The sequence below is a fragment of the Salvelinus alpinus genome, chromosome 7, assembly GCF_045679555.1.
Source record: "Salvelinus alpinus chromosome 7, SLU_Salpinus.1, whole genome shotgun sequence".
Lineage (NCBI taxonomy): Eukaryota > Metazoa > Chordata > Actinopteri > Salmoniformes > Salmonidae > Salvelinus > Salvelinus alpinus.
The window spans coordinates 79,471,783-79,490,118 of record NC_092092.1 but is presented as its reverse complement, the minus strand read 5'-3'; the positions used below and the strand labels follow the sequence as shown (position 1 = coordinate 79,490,118).

The window sequence follows — 18,336 nt, the reverse complement described above, 5'->3', positions numbered from 1 at the left end:
AGTCCTGTCACTATGCTGTCTCAGGGTTATTAGCTGTCCCACCAGTCCTGTCACTATGCTGTCTCAGGGTTACTAGCTGTCCCACCAGTCCTGTCACTATGCTGTCTCAGGGTTATTAGCTGTCCCACCAGTCCTGTCACTATCCTGTCTCAGGGTTATTAGCTGTCCCACCAGTCCTGTCACTGTGCTGTCTCAGGGTTATTAGCTGTCCCACCAGCCCTGTCACTATGCTGTCTCAGGGTTATTAGCTGTCCCACCAGTCCTGTCACTATGCTGTCTCAGGGTTATTAGCTGTCCCACCAGTCCTGTCACTATGCTGTCTCAGGGTTATTAGCTGTCCCACCAGTCCTGTCACTATGCTGTCTCAGGGTTATTAGCTGTCCCACCAGCCCATTCACTATGCTGTCTCAGGGTTATTAGCTGTCCCACCAGTCCTGTCACTATGCTGTCTCAGGGTTATTAGCTGTCCCACCAGCCCTGTCACTATGCTGTCTCAGGGTTATTAGCTGTCCCACCAGCCCTGTCACTATGCTGTCTCAGGGTTATTATCTGTCCCACCAGCCCTGTCACTATGCTGTCTCAGGGTTATTAGCTGTCCCACCAGCCCTGTCACTATGCTGTCTCAGGGTTATTATCTGTCCCACCAGCCCTGTCACTATGCTGTCTCAGGGTTATTAGCTGTCCCACCAGCCCTGTCACTATGCTGTCTCAGGGTTATTAGCTGTCCCACCAGCCCTGTCACTATGCTGTCTCAGGGTTATTATCTGTCCCACCAGCCCTGTCACTATGCTGTCTCAGGGTTATTATCTGTCCCACCAGTCCTGTCACTATGCTGTCTCAGGGTTATTAGCTGTCCCACCAGCCCTGTCACTATGCTGTCTCAGGGTTATTATCTGTCCCACCAGCCCTGTCACTATGCTGTCTCAGGGTTATTATCTGTCCCACCAGTCCTGTCACTATGCTGTCTCAGGGTTATTAGCTGTCCCACCAGCCCTGTCACTATGCTGTCTCAGGGTTATTATCTGTCCCACCAGCCCTGTCACTATGCTGTCTCAGGGTTATTATCTGTCCCACCAGAATACATTTAAATCAGCGAGTGTGTAGAGGACGCTGCATGTTGCATTCCTCCAATGGCTATTTGCATGAGCTGCATTGCAAGAAATATCTTAATGCATCTGCAGAATATTAACCTGGTCAGCTTGTAGAACTTTTACAATCACTTTCCTATCTGGGATAAATGTTGTCAATGCATGACATTTAGGCTATATGACTGACTAGGTATAGGCTATATGACTGACTAGGTATAGGCTATATGACTGACTAGGTATAGGCTATATGACTGACTAGGTATAGGCTATATGACAGACTAGGTATAGGCTATATGACTGACAAAAGCACTACTATAGTGTTATAACATCAGAAAATAACACTGAAAAGATTTTAAAATGTAAAATTCAAAACAACTTGTGCAAGTCACTGCTGGACTTTGCTTTCAGCATTGTTTACGATGTCCCACCAGTCCTGTCACTATGCTGTCTCAGGGTTATTAGCTGTCCCACCAGTCCTGTCACTATCCTGTCTCAGGGTTATTAGCTGTCCCACCAGTCCTGTCACTGTGCTGTCTCAGGGTTATTAGCTGTCCCACCAGCCCTGTCACTATGCTGTCTCAGGGTTATTAGCTGTCCCACCAGTCCTGTCACTATGCTGTCTCAGGGTTATTAGCTGTCCCACCAGTCCTGTCACTATGCTGTCTCAGGGTTATTAGCTGTCCCACCAGCCCATTCACTATGCTGTCTCAGGGTTATTAGCTGTCCCACCAGTCCTGTCACTATGCTGTCTCAGGGTTATTAGCTGTCCCACCAGCCCTGTCACTATGCTGTCTCAGGGTTATTAGCTGTCCCACCAGCCCTGTCACTATGCTGTCTCAGGGTTATTTTCTGTCCCACCAGCCCTGTCACTATGCTGTCTCAGGGTTATTAGCTGTCCCACCAGCCCTGTCACTATGCTGTCTCAGGGTTATTATCTGTCCCACCAGCCCTGTCACTATGCTGTCTCAGGGTTATTAGCTGTCCCACCAGCCCTGTCACTATGCTGTCTCAGGGTTATTATCTGTCCCACCAGCCCTGTCACTATGCTGTCTCAGGGTTATTATCTGTCCCACCAGTCCTGTCACTATGCTGTCTCAGGGTTATTAGCTGTCCCACCAGCCCTGTCACTATGCTGTCTCAGGGTTATTATCTGTCCCACCAGCCCTGTCACTATGCTGTCTCAGGGTTATTATCTGTCCCACCAGTCCTGTCACTATGCTGTCTCAGGGTTATTAGCTGTCCCACCAGCCCTGTCACTATGCTGTCTCAGGGTTATTATCTGTCCCACCAGCCCTGTCACTATGCTGTCTCAGGGTTATTATCTGTCCCACCAGAATACATTTAAATCAGCGAGTGTGTAGAGGACGCTGCATGTTGCATTCCTCCAATGGCTATTTGCATGAGCTGCATTGCAAGAAATATCTTAATGCATCTGCAGAATATTAACCTGGTCAGCTTGTAGAACTTTTACAATCACTTTCCTATCTGGGATAAATGTTGTCAATGCATGACATTTAGGCTATATGACTGACTAGGTATAGGCTATATGACTGACTAGGTATAGGCTATATGACTGACTAGGTATAGGCTATATGACTGACTAGGTATAGGCTATATGACTGACTAGGTATAGGCTATATGACAGACTAGGTATAGGCTATATTACATTTACATTTAAGTCATTTAGCAGACGCTCTTATCCAGAGCGACTTATGACTGACAAAAGCACTACTATAGTGTTATAACATCAGAAAATAACACTGAAAAGATTTTAAAATGTAAAATTCAAAACAACTTGTGCAAGTCACTGCTGGACTTTGCTTTCAGCATTGTTTACGATGTCAAATCTCTGAGAGTAGGCCATGCCATGGTGTTCAGTGGGATTTGAGGCCATGCCATGGTGTTCAGTGGGATTTGAGGCCATGCCATGGTGTTCAGTGGGATTTGAGGCCATGCCATGGTGTTCAGTGGGATTTGAGGCCATGCCATGGTGTTCAGTGGGATTTGAGGCCATGCCATGGTGTTCACTGGGATTTGAGGCCATGCCATGGTGTTCACAGGGAGGTGAGGAAATAAAGACAACACCTCCATCTGGTGGTGGGAAGCAGATATACAGTACTGTAGAACAAGATGCCCGTAGACAAGTCTGCTACTGTAACTATAGACCAGCTACCTAGATAGGTGTAAACGTTGTCTTCAAAATACAGTGCCTCAGCCTAGCAACCAATTAAGCCTCTACATCTGCGTTGCTTACTCTCGTGGGTTTTAGGCTCGGTTTCTTTGTAGGCCTTTGTGACAACTGCTGTTGTAAATAGGTCTCTATAAATACATGTGATTGATTGATTGAAGTCTATCCCATTGGTTTAGCTGCAATGCTAAATGCTTGTTTTGGAACCTGGATTGGATACTAATGGATGGCAGTTTTGCTGAGATGTTTGGCTACTGTACTTAGAACTAAATCTGGCAACCACTGAATTGTCTTTATGCGGCGGACAGGCTATGAATTAGATTTGTTCACAAAAGCCTGTATCACAATTGATCAATCTAAAGAATAAAGACCAATTTCCTGATTGGAGGTATCAAGTGAGGGATTAAATTGATTACGAAAACTAACACATCTGGTAAATAAACTTCTGACTGTGGGAAGATCTCAACTGTGTCCTCCTCGCGTCCTCTCTCTCCTCGCCTCCTTCTCAAACCCCATTGGATGAGAGAGCCAGAGGTCCCGCCCATCTGACCTTTTCCTACAATGGGTTTTGAGAAGAAGGAGAGAGGAGCGAGGAGGCGAGGATACAATTAAGATTTGGCCGTTGACATTTGTGCCCGCTTTATGGAGCGTCCAGTTTGCGTTGATAAACACGGAAGTGGGACTGAAACGTGAAAACAAATCTTTACCGCACCGCCTCACAAAGTGTTATGACACAGTCATTACCGATTCCTTTTCAACGTGCACAATCTTAGTTTAAGCGATTTCTGCTGTTATTTTAATTAACCGTAATTATTTATAGTTCTGCTGTAGAGTAGATTAGCACAATGAAGAACTGTATTGCTGCTGTGATAACACTATGCATTGTAATGCAGGTGAATGGTGCTTTGGATTTCGAGAAAACGCGCACGGCATATTCTGCAAAGGCGAGTGAAATATCTTTAAATGTATTCAAATGTTGTTCAGTAACCTACGCTATCAATTCATTATGTATGGTATAGTAACATAGACTATTCAATGCTATTGCACAGATCTTTGGGTTCTCATGGGAGAACTGCGGTAAGCCAGACGACCCAGCGGTTCTGAAGACCCTAGCCCTGTCCCCGGATCCCATCACAGTTCCAGGGGACCTGACGGCCAGTGCGTCCGGGAACACAACGGTCGAGCTGGCCGCTCCCCTCGCTGTTAGTACTAAGCATGCACCAAGGGTCTCCTCCTAAAATGCTCAAATGAGATCTTGAATGCTATTTGATTTCTTATGAAGTATACTGATTTGTTTAGGTAGCCAGGAGTGGTGGAAAAAGTACCCAATTGTCATACTTAATAAAAGTAAAGATACCTTAATAGAAAATTACTCAAGTAAAAGTGAAAATGACCCAGTAAAATACTACTTGAGTAAAAGTCTAAAAATATTTGGATTTAAATATACTTAACTTAAGTATCAAAAGTAAATGTAATTGCTAAAATATACTTAAGTATCAAGAGTAAAAGTACAAGTATAAATAATTTTAAATTGCTAATATAAAGCAAACCAGATGGAATAATTGTCTTGTTTTATTTAATTAACGGATAGCCAGGGACATGCTCCAACACTCAGACATCATTTACAATAAAGCATGTGTTTAGTGAGTCTGCCAGATCAGAGGCAGTAGAGATGACCAAGGATGTTCTCTTGATAAGTGTGTGAATAAGGCAATTTTCCTGTCCTGCTAAAGGAAAATGTATGGCGTAAAATGTACATAATTTTCTTTAGGAATGTAGCGAAGTAAAAGTAGTCAAAAATATCAAGAGTACAGATATCCCAAAAAACTACTTAAGTAGTACTTTAAAGTATTTTTACTTAAGGACTTTACAGCGCTGGTAGCTAGTGAATGTAATTAACCAACCATTAGTTTTTGAGATAGGCATATGATATTGCCTGTCTTTTTAATATATACATGTATATAGAATGAATAGGCTCTTCGTGGATAAAAATGGTCACAGTAAAAGCCAGTTGTACACACTATAGCCCTAATAAATCAGTTCTTCCTGAAAAACTTGCCAACAGAATTGAAAGCTGTTACTTAGCCATTTCAGTCTGTAGGCCTATTCAGACAGGTGAGAGCCTATTCCACTTTGTCTGTGTGTGTCTATTGTTGGCTCTGAGTGCTTCTGGGGGGCGCTGGGTAGTTCTGGGTGGCTCTGGGTGCTTCTGGGTGCTGTGTTGTTAAACAGGTAGAAACTTGCCTGGGGCAGGTTTGTCTGACTCACTGATCCCATGAGCTTCATGTGAGCAGCTCACCACATAAACCCCGCTCTGCTGCACTGATGACCCAAATAGATATAAAATGTACAGTATACTTCCTGATACAATGCTCACCCATACAATGTAGAGTTCACAAGAGAAGGGATGGCATTGGCAGTGGTGTGGGCAATGTTCTGATCAGGAATGCACCAATGTAACATTGTTGCATTTTGGAAGTTTTTGCAACAGACTGCTTTCACGTACTAGACATTCTGTTGTTCCTGAACTTGAGTTGCTTTAGTTGAAGCAATGCATAGAATTGTGACTTAACTGTTCTTCTTGGAAATCAATTACTTAGATCACAGTGCCAGATTATAATTTTCCTTCCCTACCAAGTAAAAAGGCGGTAACTGTTCATAGCGTGTAACTGAGAAAAATGTATTTTATTTACCTTGGTTTCACAGTATGCAGGTACTGCTAACATGACATCTTGGCCATGTTCTGTTATAATCTCCACCCGGCACAGCCAGAAGAGGACTGGCCACCCCTCATAGCCTGGTTCCTCTCTAGGTTTCTTTCTAGGTTTTGGCCTTTCTCTGGAGTTTTTCCTAGCCACCGTGCTTCTACACCTGCATTGCTTACTGTTTGGGGTTTTAGACTGGGTTTTTGTACAGCACTTTGTGACATCAGCTGATGTAAGAAGGGCTTTATAAATACATTTGATTTGATTTGATTTGATGACCCCCATTTTTTCCAAAAGACAATACAATAGAGGCAGGTTACTTGTCCACATGATTAAGCATGTATTTAATGTAGCAAAAATGACATGAACTCATTTTTGACCAAATGAGCAGTTACAGCGTTTTAGCTTGGTAGGGCAGTAATAGCCTACCCCAAATGATTTCTAACATTGCAGAATTCCAATGGTGACATCATTGCAAGGGAAGAATATAACAGGTGCTTCTACACCTGCATTGCTTGCTGTTTGGGGTTTTAGGCTGGGTTTCTGTACAGCACTTTGAGATATCAGCTGATGTACGAAGGGCTATATAAATACATTTGATTTGATTTGATTTCTTCTTTGCTGTAAACGACTAGGGCTCAATGTTCAAGTCAAGAATAGCGTGGCATTAGACAAGGCTTTAAAACACCATGGCACTGGTCCTATTTTCTCCTCTTAGGTAACTTGACCAAGCTTGGTGGTACAACTATAAAATATAGTTTATTGACACGTTTTATTTTATTGATACTTTGTTTTTCATAACACCCTGGCCCTATTTAGGATGCAAATTGGCCAGTCAACAGTCAAACTGTAGTTAAATAACAGTATTTTGTCCATAGGTAAATGTAACCTTGTGATGGCCTACCTTGTGGATAGGTGTACTGTTACTGTAGCCTTCCATGTTTTTCCAGACATCCCACTTAACTGGCCCTATATATTTCTCTCTTAGGTGAATGTGACGCTGGAGAAGGAGGTGGCAGGGTTCTGGGTCAAGATCCCATGTCTGGAAGAGATAGGGAGCTGTCATTACACAGACGGCTGTGACCTGCTCAACCAGCTGATACCGCCAGGACAGGACTGTCCTGAACCTCTTCACACCTACGGCATCCCCTGCCACTGTCCCTTTAAAGCTGTGAGTCTATACTGTAGTCCATCCCCTGCCACTGTCCCTTTAAAGCTGTGAGTGTAACGGATGTGAAATGGCTAGCTAGTTAGCGGGTACGCGCTAATAGCGTTTCAATCAGTTACGTCACTTGCTCTGAAACCTAGAAGTAGTGTTGCCCCTTGCTCTGCAAGAGCCGCGGCTTTTGTGGAGCGATGGGTAACGACGCTTCGTGGGTGACTGTTGTTGATGTGTGCAGAGGGTCCCTGGTTCGCGCCCGTGTCGGGGCGAGGGGACGGTCTAAAGTTATACTGTTACATTGATGCTGTTGACCCGGATCACTGGTTGCTGCGGAAAAGGAGGAGGTTGAAAGGGGGGTGAGTGTAACGGATGTGAAATGGCTAGCTAGTTAGCGGGTATGCGCTAGTAGCATTTCAATCGGTTACGTCACTTGCTCTGAAACCTAGAAGTAGTGTTGCCCCTTGCTCTGCAAGAGCCGCGGCTTTTGTGGAGCGATGGGTAACGACGCTTCGTGGGTGACTGTTGTTGATGTGTGCAGAGGGTCCCTGGTTCGCGCCCGTGTCGGGGCGAGGGGACGTACTAAAGTTATACTGTTACATGAGTCTATACTGTAGTCCATCCCCTGCCACTGTCCCTTTAAAGCTGTGAGTCTATACTGTAGTCCATCCCCTGCCACTGTCCCTTTAACGCTGTGAGTCTATACTGTAGTCCATCCCCTGCCACTGTCCCTTTAAAGCTGTGAGTCTATACTGTAGTCCATCCCCTGCCGCTGTCCCTTTAAAGCTGTGAGTCTATACTGTAGTCCATCCCCTGCCACTGACCCTTGCAAGCTGTGAGTCTCGAGTTTGTGGTCGTGTTCATAAGGGCACAATCATTTTAAACAATTTTGCAATTAAAAATTATCATGGGCGTTCCTGGTCCTTCTATGGGCATGGGCGTTCCTGGTCCCTCTATAGGCATGGGTGTTCCTGGTCCCTCTATAGACATGGGCGTTCCTGGTCCTTCTATGGGCATGGGCGTTCCTGGTCCCTCTATAGACATGGGCGTTCCCGGTCCCTCTATAGGAATGGGCGTTCCTGGTCCTTCTATAGGCATGGGCGTTCCTGGTCCCTCTATAGGCATGGACGTTCCTGGTCCCTCTATAGGCATGGACGTTCCTGGTCCTTCTATAGGCATGGGCGTTCCTGGTCCCTCTATAGGCATGGGCGTTCCCGGTCCCTCTATAGGAATGGGCGTTCCTGGTCCCTCTATAGACATGGGCGTTCCCGGTCCCTCTATAGGAATGGGCGTTCCTGGTACTTCTATAGGCATGGGCGTTCCTGGTCCCTCTATAGGCATGGACGTTCCTGGTCCCTCTATAGGCATGGACGTTCCTGCTCCCTCTAAAGGCATGGGCGTTCCCGGTCCCTCTATAGGAATGGGCGTTCCTGGTCCTTCTATAGGCATGGGCGTTCCTGGTCCCTCTATAGGCATGGACGTTCCTGGTCCTTCTATAGGCATGGGCGTTCCTGGTCCCTCTATAGGCATGGACGTTCCTGGTCCCTCTATAGACATGGGTGTTCCTAGTCCTTCTATAGGCATGGGAGTTCCTGGTCCTTCTATAGGCATGGGCGTTCCTAGTCCTTCTATAGGCATGGGCGTTCCTGGTCCCTCTATAGGCATGGGCGTTCCCGGTCCCTCTATAGGAATGGGCGTTCCTGGTCCTTCTATAGGCATGGGCGTTCCTGGTCCCTCTATAGACATGGGTGTTCCTAGTCCTTCTATAGGAATGGGCGTTCCTGGTCCTTCTATAGACATGGGTGTTCCTAGTCCTTCTATAGGCATGGGCGTTCCTGGTCCTTCTATAGACATGGGCGTTCCTGGTCCTTCTATAGGAATGGGCGTTCCTGGTCCTTCTATAGACATGGGCGTTCCTGGTCCTTCTATAGGCATGGGCGTTCCTGGTCCCTCTATAGGCATGGGCGTTCCTGGTCCTTCTATAGGAATTGGTGTTCCTAGTCCTTCTATAGGCATGGACGTTCCTGGTCCCTCTATAGGCATAGACGTTCCTGGTCCTTCTATAGGCATGGGCGTTCCTGGTCCTTCTATAGGAATGGGCGTTCCTGGTCCTTCTATAGGAATGGGTGTTCCTAGTCCTTCTATAGGCATGGGCGTTCCTGGTCTTTCTATAGACATGGGCGTTCCTGGTCCCTCTATAGACATGGGCGTTCCTGGTCCCTCTATAGACATGGGCGTTCCTGGTCCTTCTATAGGCATGGGCGTTCCTGGTCCTTCTATAGGAATGGGTGTTCCTAGTCCTTCTATAGGCATGGGCGATCCTGGTCCTTCTATAGGCATGGGCGTTCCTGGTCCCTCTATAGACATGGGCGTTCCTTGTCCTTCTATAGGCATGGGCGTTCCTGGTCCTTCTATAGGCATGGGCGTTCCTAGTCCTTCTATAGGCATGGGCGTTCCTGGTCCCTCTATAGGCATGGGCGTTCCTGGTCCCTCTATAGGCATGGGCGTTCCTGGTCCCTCTATAGACATGGGCGTTCCTGGTCCTTCTATAGGCATGGGCGTTCCTAGTCCTTCTATAGACATGGACGTTCCTGGTCCTTCTATAGACATGGACGTTCCTGGTTCTTCTATAGACATGGACGTTCCTGGTCCTTCTATAGGCATGGGCGTTCCTGGTCCTTCTATAGGCATGGGCGTTCCTGGTCCTTCTATAGGCATGGGCGTTCCTGGTCCTTCTATAGGCATGGGCGTTCCTGGTCCTTCTATGGGCATGGGTGTTCCTAGTCCTTCTATAGGCATGGACGTTCCTGGTCCTTCTATAGACATGGGCGTTCCTGGTCCTTCTATAGGCATGGGCGTTCCTGGTCCTTCTATAGACATGGGCGTTCCTGGTCCCTCTATAGGCATGGGCGTTCCTGGTCCCTCTATAGACATGGGCGTTCCTGGTCCTTCTATAGGCATGGGCGTTCCTGGTCCCTCTATAGGCATGGGCGTTCCGGGTCCTTCTATAGGCATGGGCGTTCCTGGTCCTTCTATAGGAATGGGCGTTCCTGGTCCTTCTATAGACATGGGCGTTCCTGGTCCTTCTATAGGCATGGGCGTTCCTGGTCCCTCTATAGGCATGGGCGTTCCTGGTCCTTCTATAGGAATGGGTGTTCCTAGTCCTTCTATAGGCATGGACGTTCCTGGTCCCTCTATAGGCATAGACGTTCCTGGTCCTTCTATAGGCATGGGCGTTCCTGGTCCTTCTATAGGAATGGGCGTTCCTGGTCCTTCTATAGGAATGGGTGTTCCTGGTCCTTCTATAGGCATGGGCGTTCCTGGTCTTTCTATAGACATGGGCGTTCCTGGTCCTTCTATAGGCATGGGCGTTCCTAGTCCTTCTATAGACATGGACGTTCCTGGTCCTTCTATAGACATGGACGTTCCTGGTTCTTCTATAGACATGGACGTTCCTGGTCCTTCTATAGGCATGGGCGTTCCTGGTCCTTCTATAGGCATGGGCGTTCCTGGTCCTTCTATAGGCATGGGCGTTCCTGGTCCTTCTATAGGCATGGGCGTTCCTGGTCCTTCTATGGGTATGGGTGTTCCTAGTCCTTCTATAGGCATGGACGTTCCTGGTCCTTCTATAGACATGGGCGTTCCTGGTCCTTCTATAGACATGGGCGTTCCTGGTCCCTCTATAGGCATGGGCGTTCCTGGTCCCTCTATAGACATGGGCGTTCCTGGTCCTTCTATAGGCATGGGCGTTCCTGGTCCCTCTATAGGCATGGGCGTTCCTGGTCCTTCTATAGGCATGGGCGTTCCTGGTCCCTCTATAGACATGGGCGTTCCTGGTCCTTCTATAGGCATGGGCGTTCCTGGTCCTTCTATAGGCATGGGCGTTCCTGGTCCTTCTATAGACATGGGCGTTCCTGGTCCCTCTATAGGCATGGGTGTTCCTGGTCCTTCTATAGGCATGGGCGTTCCTGGTCCCTCTATAGACATGGGCGTTCCTGGTCCTTCTATAGGCATGGGCGTTCCTAGTCCTTCTATAGACATGGGCGTTCCTGGTCCTTCTATGGGCATGGGTGTTCCTAGTCCTTCTATAGGCATGGGCGTTCCTGGTCCCTCTATAGGCATGGGCGTTCCTGGTCCCTCTATAGGCATGGGCGTTCCTGGTCCCTCTATAGGCATGGGCGTTCCTGGTCCCTCTATAGACATGGGCGTTCCTGGTCCTTCTATAGGCATGGGCGTTCCTAGTCCTTCTATAGACATGGACGTTCCTGGTCCTTCTATAGACATGGACGTTCCTGGTTCTTCTATAGACATGGACGTTCCTGGTCCTTCTATAGGCATGGGCGTTCCTGGTCCTTCTATAGGCATGGGCGTTCCTGGTCCTTCTATAGGCATGGGCGTTCCTGGTCCTTCTATAGGCATGGGCGTTCCTGGTCCTTCTATGGGCATGGGTGTTCCTAGTCCTTCTATAGGCATGGACGTTCCTGGTCCTTCTATAGACATGGGCGTTCCTGGTCCTTCTATAGGCATGGGCGTTCCTGGTCCTTCTATAGACATGGGCGTTCCTGGTCCCTCTATAGGCATGGGCGTTCCTGGTCCCTCTATAGACATGGGCGTTCCTGGTCCTTCTATAGGCATGGGCGTTCCTGGTCCCTCTATAGGCATGGGCGTTCCGGGTCCTTCTATAGCCATGGGCGTTCCTGGTCCTTCTATAGGAATGGGCGTTCCTGGTCCTTCTATAGACATGGGCGTTCCTGGTCCTTCTATAGGCATGGGCGTTCCTGGTCCCTCTATAGGCATGGGCGTTCCTGGTCCTTCTATAGGAATGGGTGTTCCTAGTCCTTCTATAGGCATGGACGTTCCTGGTCCCTCTATAGGCATAGACGTTCCTGGTCCTTCTATAGGCATGGGCGTTCCTGGTCCTTCTATAGGAATGGGCGTTCCTGGTCCTTCTATAGGAATGGGTGTTCCTGGTCCTTCTATAGGCATGGGCGTTCCTGGTCTTTCTATAGACATGGGCGTTCCTGGTCCCTCTATAGACATGGGCGTTCCTGGTCCCTCTATAGACATGGGCGTTCCTGGTCCTTCTATAGGCATGGGCGTTCCTGGTCCTTCTATAGGAATGGGTGTTCCTGGTCCTTCTATAGGCATGGGCGTTCCTGGTCCTTCTATAGGCATGGGCGTTCCTGGTCCTTCTATAGGCATGGGCGTTCCTGGTCCCTCTATAGACATGGGCGTTCCTTGTCCTTCTATAGGCATGGGCGTTCCTGGTCCTTCTATAGGCATGGGCGTTCCTAGTCCTTCTATAGGCATGGGCGTTCCTGGTCCCTCTATAGGCATGGGCGTTCCTGGTCCCTCTATAGGCATGGGCGTTCCTGGTCCCTCTATAGACATGGGCGTTCCTGGTCCTTCTATAGGCATGGGCGTTCCTAGTCCTTCTATAGACATGGACGTTCCTGGTCCTTCTATAGACATGGACGTTCCTGGTTCTTCTATAGACATGGACGTTCCTGGTCCTTCTATAGGCATGGGCGTTCCTGGTCCTTCTATAGGCATGGGCGTTCCTGGTCCTTCTATGGGCATGGGTGTTCCTAGTCCTTCTATAGGCATGGACGTTCCTGGTCCTTCTATAGACATGGGCGTTCCTGGTCCTTCTATAGGCATGGGCGTTCCTGGTCCTTCTATAGACATGGGCGTTCCTGGTCCCTCTATAGGCATGGGCGTTCCTGGTCCCTCTATAGACATGGGCGTTCCTGGTCCTTCTATAGGCATGGGCGTTCCTGGTCCCTCTATAGGCATGGCCGTTCCGGGTCCTTCTATAGGCATGGGCGTTCCTGGTCCCTCTATAGACATGGGCGTTCCTGGTCCTTCTATAGGCATGGGCGTTCCTGGTCCTTCTATAGGCATGGGCGTTCCTGGTCCTTCTATAGACATGGGCGTTCCTGGTCCCTCTATAGGCATGGGCGTTCCTGGTCCTTCTATAGGCATGGGCGTTCCTGGTCCCTCTATAGACATGGGCGTTCCTGGTCCTTCTATAGGCATGGGCGTTCCTAGTCCTTCTATAGACATGGGCGTTCCTGGTCCTTCTATGGGCATGGGTGTTCCTAGTCCTTCTATAGGCATGGGCGTTCCTGGTCCCTCTATAGGCATGGGCGTTCCCGGTCCCTCTATAGGCATGGGCGTTCCCGGTCCCTCTATAGGTTTGGGCGTTCCCAGTCCTTCTATAGGCATGGGCGTTCCCGGTCCTTCTATAGACATGGGCGTTCCCGGTCCCTCTATAGGAATGGGCGTTCCTAGTCCTTCTATAGGCATGGGCGTTCCTAGTCCTTCTATAGGCATGGGCGTTCCTAGTCCTTCTATAGGCATGGGCGTTCCTGGTCCCTCTATAGGCATGGGCGTTCCTGGTCCCTCTATAGACATGGGCGTTCCTGGTCCCTCTATAGACATGGGCGTTCCTGGTCCTTCTATAGGCATGGGCGTTCCTGGTCCCTCTATAGACATGGGCGTTCCTGGTCCTTCTATAGGCATGGGCGTTCCTGGTCCTTCTATAGGAATGGGTGTTCCTAGTCCTTCTATAGGCATGGGCGTTCCTGGTCCTTCTATAGGCATGGGCGTTCCTGGTCCCTCTATAGGCATGGGCGTTCCTGGTCCCTCTATAGACATGGGCGTTCCTGGTCCTTCTATAGGCATGGGCGTTCCTAGTCCTTCTATAGACATGGACGTTCCTGGTCCTTCTATAGACATGGACGGTCCTGGTCCTTCTATAGGCATGGGCGTTCCTGGTCCTTCTATAGGCATGGGCGTTCCTGGTCCTTCTATAGGCATGGGCGTTCCTGGTCCTTCTATGGGCATGGGCGTTCCTAGTCCTTCTATAGGCATGGACGTTCCTGGTCCTTCTATAGACATGGGCGTTCCTGGTCCTTCTATAGGCATGGGCGTTCCTGGTCCTTCTATAGACATGGGCGTTCCTGGTCCCTCTATAGGCATGGGCGTTCCTGGTCCCTCTATAGACATGGGCGTTCCTGGTCCTTCTATAGGCATGGGCGTTCCTGGTCCCTCTATAGGCATGGGCGTTCCTGGTCCTTCTATAGGCATGGGCGTTCCTGGTCCCTCTATAGACATGGGCGTTCCTGGTCCTTCTATAGGCATGGGCGTTCCTGGTCCTTCTATAGGCATGGGCGTTCCTGGTCCTTCTATAGACATGGGCGTTCCTGGTCCCTCTATAGGCATGGGTGTTCCTGGTCCTTCTATAGGCATGGGCGTTCCTGGTCCCTCTATAGACATGGGCGTTCCTGGTCCTTCTATAGGCATGGGCGTTCCTAGTCCTTCTATAGACATGGGCGTTCCTGGTCCTTCTATGGGCATGGGCGTTCCTGGTCCCTCTATAGGCATGGGCGTTCCTGGTCCTTCTATAGGCATGGACGTTCCTGGTCCTTCTATAGGCATGGACGTTCCCGGTCCTTCTATAGACATGGGCGTTCCCGGTCCTTCTATAGACATGGACGTTCCTGGTCCCTCTATAGACATGGGCGTTCCTGGTCCTTCTATAGGCATGGGCGTTCCTGGTCCCTCTATAGGCATGGACGTTCCTGGTCCCTCTATAGGCATGGGCGTTCCTGGTCCCTCTATAGGCATTGGCGTTCCTGGTCCCTCTATAGGCATGGACGTTCCTGGTCCCTCTATAGGCATGGGCGTTCCTGGTCCCTCTATAGGCATGGACGTTCCTGGTCCCTCTATAGACATGGGCGTTCCTGGTCCCTCTATAGACATGGGCGTTCCTGGTCCTTCTATAGGCATGGGTGTTCCTGGTCCTTTTATAGGCATGGGCGTTCCTGGTCCCTCTATAGACATGGGCGTTCCTGGTCCCTCTATAGACATGGGCGTTCCTGGTCCCTCTATAGGCATATCTGTCCATTTTCGTCCATTTGGTGCCTTTTGAACACAACCCTCCTACATGGTTTGTGTTGTGGAAAGTACCTGTTATTCAGTGGTTACTGCTTAGTCTACTTCCCTCTTTCATATCCTCATCAGAGCAATGTAGTGAATGTCCATTGATGGCACTGTGAATGATTGGTAACAGAGTGCTGTTTGTTGAACAGCAGCTAGACTAACAACAAAACGTTCTCTTAATGTTTTGAACATTTGCGCTTAACTCTGTTCTGTTGCTCAGTACTCATTCTGTTTTTCCTCAAGGATACGTTTTTTCTGTTTACTCAATGTCTATTGTGTTCAAATAACCTATTTTCTCTCTCCTGAGGGTGCATACCTTTTCTATACAGTAAAACATGCGTCGCTCAAAGGCTGTGTCCCAAATGACACCTTATCCCTGTATATATTTTGACCAAGGTGCACTATCTTTGAATAGAGCCCTATGGGCCTTGGTCATAAGTAGTGCACTATATAGGGTATAGGATGCCATTTGGGACGAAGTGGAAGTGTATTGGTTGAAACCTCTATTTCCTGTCTGTTCTAAGGGGGTATACACACTACCAGAGTCAGACTTCTACCTCCCTGACATTGACCTGCCTTACTGGCTGACCAACGGACACTACAGAGTACAAGGAGTGCTGGGAGCTATGGAGAAAGAACTGGGCTGCCTCAAAATCACCTTCTCTGTCCACTCTAATTACTAAACAACGGATAAATGATCTTCTCTTTCCACTCTAATTAAATGGTGGATAAATTACCTTCTCTTTCCACTCTAATAACTAAATGATGGATACATGACCTTCTCTGCACACTCTAATTAAATGGTGGATACATTAACTTCTCTGCCCACTCTAATTAAATGGTGGATAAATGACCTTCTCTGCCCACTCTAATTAAATGGTGGATACATGACCTTCTCTGCCCACTCTAATTAAATGGTGGATAAATGACCTTCTCTGCCCACTCTAATTAAATGGTGGATAAATGACCTTCTCTGCCCACTAATTAAATGGTGGATAAATTACCTTCTCTGCCCACTCTAATTAAATGGTGGATAAATGACCTTCTCTGCCCACTCTAATTAAATGGTGGATAAATGACCTTCTCTGCCCACTCTAATTAAATGATGGATAAATGACCTTCTCTGCCCACTCTAATTAAATGGTGGATAAATTACCTTCTCTGCCCACTCTAATTAAATGGTGGATACAGGAAACATTATGTACCATTCAATGAGCTGGTGTACTGACATTTTGTCTTCTTTATTCTGAAGGGAACTTCTGCTCTCATCTCATCAAACCGCCAATTAAACTGCTCTAGGATCAGTTTCACCTTTACAGTCGTAATGAATAAGAGGGGGGGGGGGACCTGATCCTAGATCAGTACTCTAAAATGCTTTGTGGATACTGGCCCTGTACCAAACAAGCAGTAACTGAGCTGCTACTGTAGTGGTACTGTAGTTTAGGATACAATTCAGACTCACTTTCAGGTAAAACAGTTAAGTTTTTGCATGCCTTCCTACTGTACTGCTATGAACTTGTCATAACCAGTATGTTTCTTTTTCATAATGTTTTACACTGTCTTTTTTATACAGAATTATTTTTATTAGATTTCTTCTCAAGGGTGAATGGCTGTGGGTATGCTTCTATTGGTCATCGGCTTTTACCCTGGGTAAGGTACTGGTCACATGACTAGTAGTTTTAGGAGTTTTTAATTGTGACAGTCGTTTCTAGCTGATGCTTACTGTGTCATCATTTTTGGTTCGATGGGTCGTAATGAGGAAGTACAGTTCCCGCTCAGCCCAGTCAAAACTGTTCGCTGCTCTGGCCCCCCAATGGTGGAACAAACTCCCTCACGACGCCAGGACAGCGGAGTCAATCACCACCTTCCGGAGACACCTGAAACCCCACCTCTTTAAGGAATACCTAGGATAGGATAAAGTAATCCTTCTCACCCCCCCCCCCCCCCCTAAAAGATTTAGATGCACTATTGTAAAGTGGCTGTTCCACTGGATGTCATAAGGTGAATGCACCAATTTGTAAGTCGCTCTGGATAAGAGCGTCTGCTAAATGACTTAAATGTAATGTAAATGTAATGCTACTTCCTGTTTCTAGTGGTGATACTTCTGATTTTACAACCCCTGGGAATATGTTGTTCTTCCTGTTGATGGTGTATTGATCTGTTTTTTTCTGAAGGTGTTTTATTGTTGACATGTTCAAAGTGCCTAAATAGACATGCTGGAAATGAGATCTGCGAATCAGGTGGGACTGTGTGATGTTTCAAAGGGAAATGGAATGAAAGCAGCCAATCAATTCCTTCCCTCGTATAACACTGTACCAATAGGCTAATCCTATTCTATAACCAATTAAAGTGTTGTAAGGAATGTAAGTGCACTTCCTACCTTAAATAATAATTCTAATGAAATGGTTATCAAGTATAGAAGTCTTAATTAAGGAATCAACACGAAAAATTGCACCTTGATTACTTAGAAATGACATGCTGTAATATGTTGGTCAATATTTCACTGTAAAAACTTCTTATTTTTTTTTTCAATAAAATAAAATCCTATATGTTGGTAAGTCTTTTGTTTTCTGAAATGCATTAGTGTATTGCGCAATCAAGGTGTCCAGAATTTGAATCTCTGCAGTTTCACAGGATGGCCACAGGATGGCACTAGAGGTTAAACGTTGAATACATGATGGATATGTTAGTACCTAATCTTTCTGATGTTGACCAGTCAGTCTGCAGTTGGAAATCCACTCTTTGTGTCCTAGTTCCTGATGTTTACAGGGTGTACTCCAATTCACTTTACACTAACAGATGTCCAGGTGCTCTGTAGCCTCTCTCTCTCTCTCTCTCTCTATAGCTCTCGCTCTCCCCTCCATCTCTCCCTCTCTCTCCTTCTCAAAATATGTCTCAGAGCAGATGCCTCATTTGAGAGGCCCAGTCTGTTTTCTATAGCTAGCAATTGAGCACAGTAATAATAATAATGATTACTGTTTGGACACAAGTTGTGTTTTATAACTCTCACAGTCTTCCTTCCCCTATAACAAAGATATGAAATAGAAAGCAAGAAGAGTTTACAAGTTCTGTTTACTCCTGCAAACTGTTAGTGTTTAACAGCTTATGATTTCCTGTAAGCCCTGCATGTATATTCTATTTCCTGTTTGTACCCTCCCCTCATATCTATAAACTTCCTGTATGTACCCTCCCCTCACGTCTATAAACTTCCTGTATGTACCCTTCCCTCATGTCTATAAACTTCCTGTC

The 18,336-nt window shown here is 47.3% G+C and overlaps 1 protein-coding gene across 1 annotated transcript; it reads left to right on the top strand.

Annotated features, from left to right (window-relative positions):
• Window positions 1-3,923: 3,923 nt before the first annotated feature.
• Window positions 3,924-17,634, top strand: LOC139581738 (ganglioside GM2 activator-like). Its single transcript, XM_071411822.1, has 4 exons — window positions 3,924-4,220; window positions 4,326-4,478; window positions 6,970-7,152; window positions 15,612-17,634. The coding sequence occupies exons 1-4, from the start codon at window positions 4,122-4,124 to the stop codon at window positions 15,768-15,770; spliced, it is 594 nt and encodes a 197-aa protein (XP_071267923.1). The 5' UTR covers window positions 3,924-4,121; the 3' UTR covers window positions 15,771-17,634.
• The last annotated feature ends 702 nt before the right edge of the window (window positions 17,635-18,336 follow it).

Coding starts and splice junctions, on each gene's coding strand:
- LOC139581738 (XM_071411822.1), top strand. CDS start 4,122: ATGAAGAACTGTATTGCTGCTGTGATAACACTATGCATTGTAATGCAG. Junction 4,221..4,325: donor GCACGGCATATTCTGCAAAG/GCGAGTGAAATA, acceptor GCTATTGCACAG/ATCTTTGGGTTCTCATGGGA. Junction 4,479..6,969: donor AGCTGGCCGCTCCCCTCGCT/GTTAGTACTAAG, acceptor TTTCTCTCTTAG/GTGAATGTGACGCTGGAGAA.